A 2,622-nucleotide genomic window follows, 5' to 3' on the forward strand; every position below is an offset into this window, starting at 1 on the left:
GCTGCTGTAAGTTCTCTCTGGAGCTTTCTCTGTTCCAGGCCAAACAAATCCAACTCCCTGCAGTTCCTTATAAGAGAAATGCACCAGCTCTTTGATCATCCTTTTAATATTACTTTTGATTTTCTCCAGCAGCTCTATGACTTTTTGTGCTGGTGACCCTCAGGGCTGAACATGGTACTCCAGGTGAAGTCTTGCAAGAGCAGAGTAGAGAGAATCACTTCCCTTGATCTGACAGCTAAACTTCTTTTGATGCAGCTCAGGATATGATTGGCTTTCTGGGCTGCAAGCACTCATTAACAGTTATATTCAAGTTTTTATCCCCCAGCACTCCCAAAACCTTCTCCACAGGGCTGCTCTCACTTCAATCTTTGCTCAGCCTGTATTTATGTTTGAGATTGACCTGACTCAGGTGCAGGACCTTACATTTGGCCATATTGAACTTCATGAGGATCTCATGGGCTCACCTCCCAAGGCTGTTCAGGTCCTTCTGGATGGCAGCCCTTCCATCCAGAGTGCTGACTGCACCACACGGCCTGGTGTTGTCCACAAGCACTCAGTCCCACTGTCCATTCCATCAACAAAGATGTTGATACTGGTACCAGTACAATACCTAAGGGACACAGACGGATATCTTCAGGACATTTACAAGTTTTCCATCTTGCCTTCCTGGCAACAGTGGTGTTTACCAACCAGCCTTGGAGTGAAGCCTATAAATAGGAGGGGAGTGTACTCTTTGATAAGGTAGATAACAGCAGGACAAAGGGAAATGATTTTAAGCTGAAGGAGAGAAACTTAGGTTGGATGTCAGGGAGAAGTTCTTCACTATGAGAGTGGTGAGGTGCTGGAACAGCTGCCCAGAGATGCTGTGGATGCTCCATCCTTGGAGGTGTTCAATGCCAGGTTAGATGGGGCCCTGGGCAGCCTGGTCTAGTAGTAAACGTGGAGGTTGGTGGCCCTGCATGTGGCAGGGGGTTGGAGCTTCATGATCCTTGAGGTCCCTTCCAACCCGGGCCATTCTGCCATTCTGTGAAGACAAAAGCGCATCCAGGAGCAGCGCATCCTGGCTGCAGTTCTTAGCGCGGACTCAGGGTGTCACTGCAGGCCAATGCGGGGAAGGGACTCCGCCGGTCGTGGCGCCCGCGCAGTGCCGCTCCGATCCGGGCAGAGAGAAGCAGAAGCGATCCTGCTCGGCTCCAGCCCGCGTTGTTTTTCTCCAGTGTCGATTCAGCCGCTCGGGAAGCTTGGTCGTCTGCAGAACACGCTTGAGAACTGCGGAGAATGGAGGTCCGAGCGGCAGCGCGGGGCCGAGAAGCCGCAGGGCGGGTAGCGCTGTTGGCCGTGCTGCTGCCGCTGTGCTGCCGGGCGGCGCCGGAGCGGCTCCGCTACGCGATCCCCGAAGAGTTGGGCAGGGGTTCGCTGGTGGGATCGCTGGCGCGGGACCTGGGGCTGAGCCCGGCCGAGCTGCCGGCGCGTCAGCTGCGGATTGTCTCCGGTGATGAAAAGCGATACTTCGTTCTTGAGGAAGAGAGTGGAAACCTGCGTGTAAACGAGAGGATAGATCGGGAGGGCATCTGCGGGGACGTGACGCCTTGTGTCTTCGGTTTGGAAACTGTCGTGGAAAACCCTTTCAATATATATCACGTGAGCATTACTATCCAGGATATCAATGACAACGCGCCGCGCTTTGACAAAGATGTTGTTGCTATAGAAATGATCGAGTCCACTCCCCCCGGGACGAGGTTCCCTCTGGGCAGTGGCAGAGACCCCGACATTGGGGTGAACTCATTACAAAACTACCAACTTACCCCCAATCCGCTCTTCTCCCTTGTAGTGAAGGAAAGTTCTGACGGGAGGAAACACGTGGAATTGCTATTGGAGAAAAACTTAGATCGTGAAAAACAGAAAAGCCATAATTTGGTACTGACGGCAGTGGATGGTGGGGATCCAGTCCGATCTGGAACCACGCAGATTAAAGTTGTTGTGACAGATGCAAATGATAACGCACCAGTGTTCGACAAAGAGATCTGCAAGGTTCGAGTGCCAGAAAACCTTCCAGAAGGCTCCTTAGCTTTTCAGGTGAAAGCTACTGATGGCGATGAGGGTACAAACGCAGAAATCATTTATTCCTTCAATGACATCGCAAGCAGCGCTCACCAACTCTTCAGTCTGGACCCCAAGACAGGTGATGTGAAGATTATCGGTCCCCTAGATTATGAAGATGTGAAATATTATGAAGTAACTGTTGAAGGCAAGGACGGAGGCGGGCTGAGTGCACACACCAAAGTGCACAGAAGTTATAGACGTGAACGACAATGCTCCAAGCCTTACCCTCCTGCCTATTTTGAACCCGGTACCCGAGGATTCAGTACCGAGCACAGTCGTGGCTGTGATTAACGTTCGTGACAGGGACACCGGAGTAAACGGAGAAGTGACCTGTAATCTTGACGGTGACTTGCCTTTCAAACTAGAAGCGTCATCAGAGAGTACTTACAAACTTGTAATTGAAAATAGCCTGGACAGGGAGGAAGTTTCTGCTTACAACATCACAATCATCGCCACGGACGGGGGCAGCCCTGCGCTGTCGAGCCGCGCGGATCTGGCGCTGGAGGTGTCGGACGTGAA

At 52.0% G+C, this 2,622-nt stretch overlaps 1 protein-coding gene across 1 annotated transcript; it reads left to right on the forward strand.

The window, feature by feature from the left end:
• Nucleotides 1–1,278: 1,278 nt before the first annotated feature.
• Nucleotides 1,279–2,617, forward strand: LOC122156549 (protocadherin gamma-B1-like; the record flags this gene model as incomplete). Its single annotated transcript, XM_042811322.1, is given in 2 exon segments — nucleotides 1,279–2,285; nucleotides 2,287–2,617. Coding segments are annotated over 2 exon segments (1,338 nt in total), but the record flags the coding sequence as incomplete, so codon positions are not given.
• Nucleotides 2,618–2,622: the final 5 nt, after the last annotated feature.

Source organism: Centrocercus urophasianus, unplaced genomic scaffold, assembly GCF_019232065.1.
Source record: "Centrocercus urophasianus isolate 14NV4802_14NV808 unplaced genomic scaffold, USGS_Curo_1.0 seq_1278, whole genome shotgun sequence".
Classification (NCBI taxonomy): domain Eukaryota; kingdom Metazoa; phylum Chordata; class Aves; order Galliformes; family Phasianidae; genus Centrocercus; species Centrocercus urophasianus.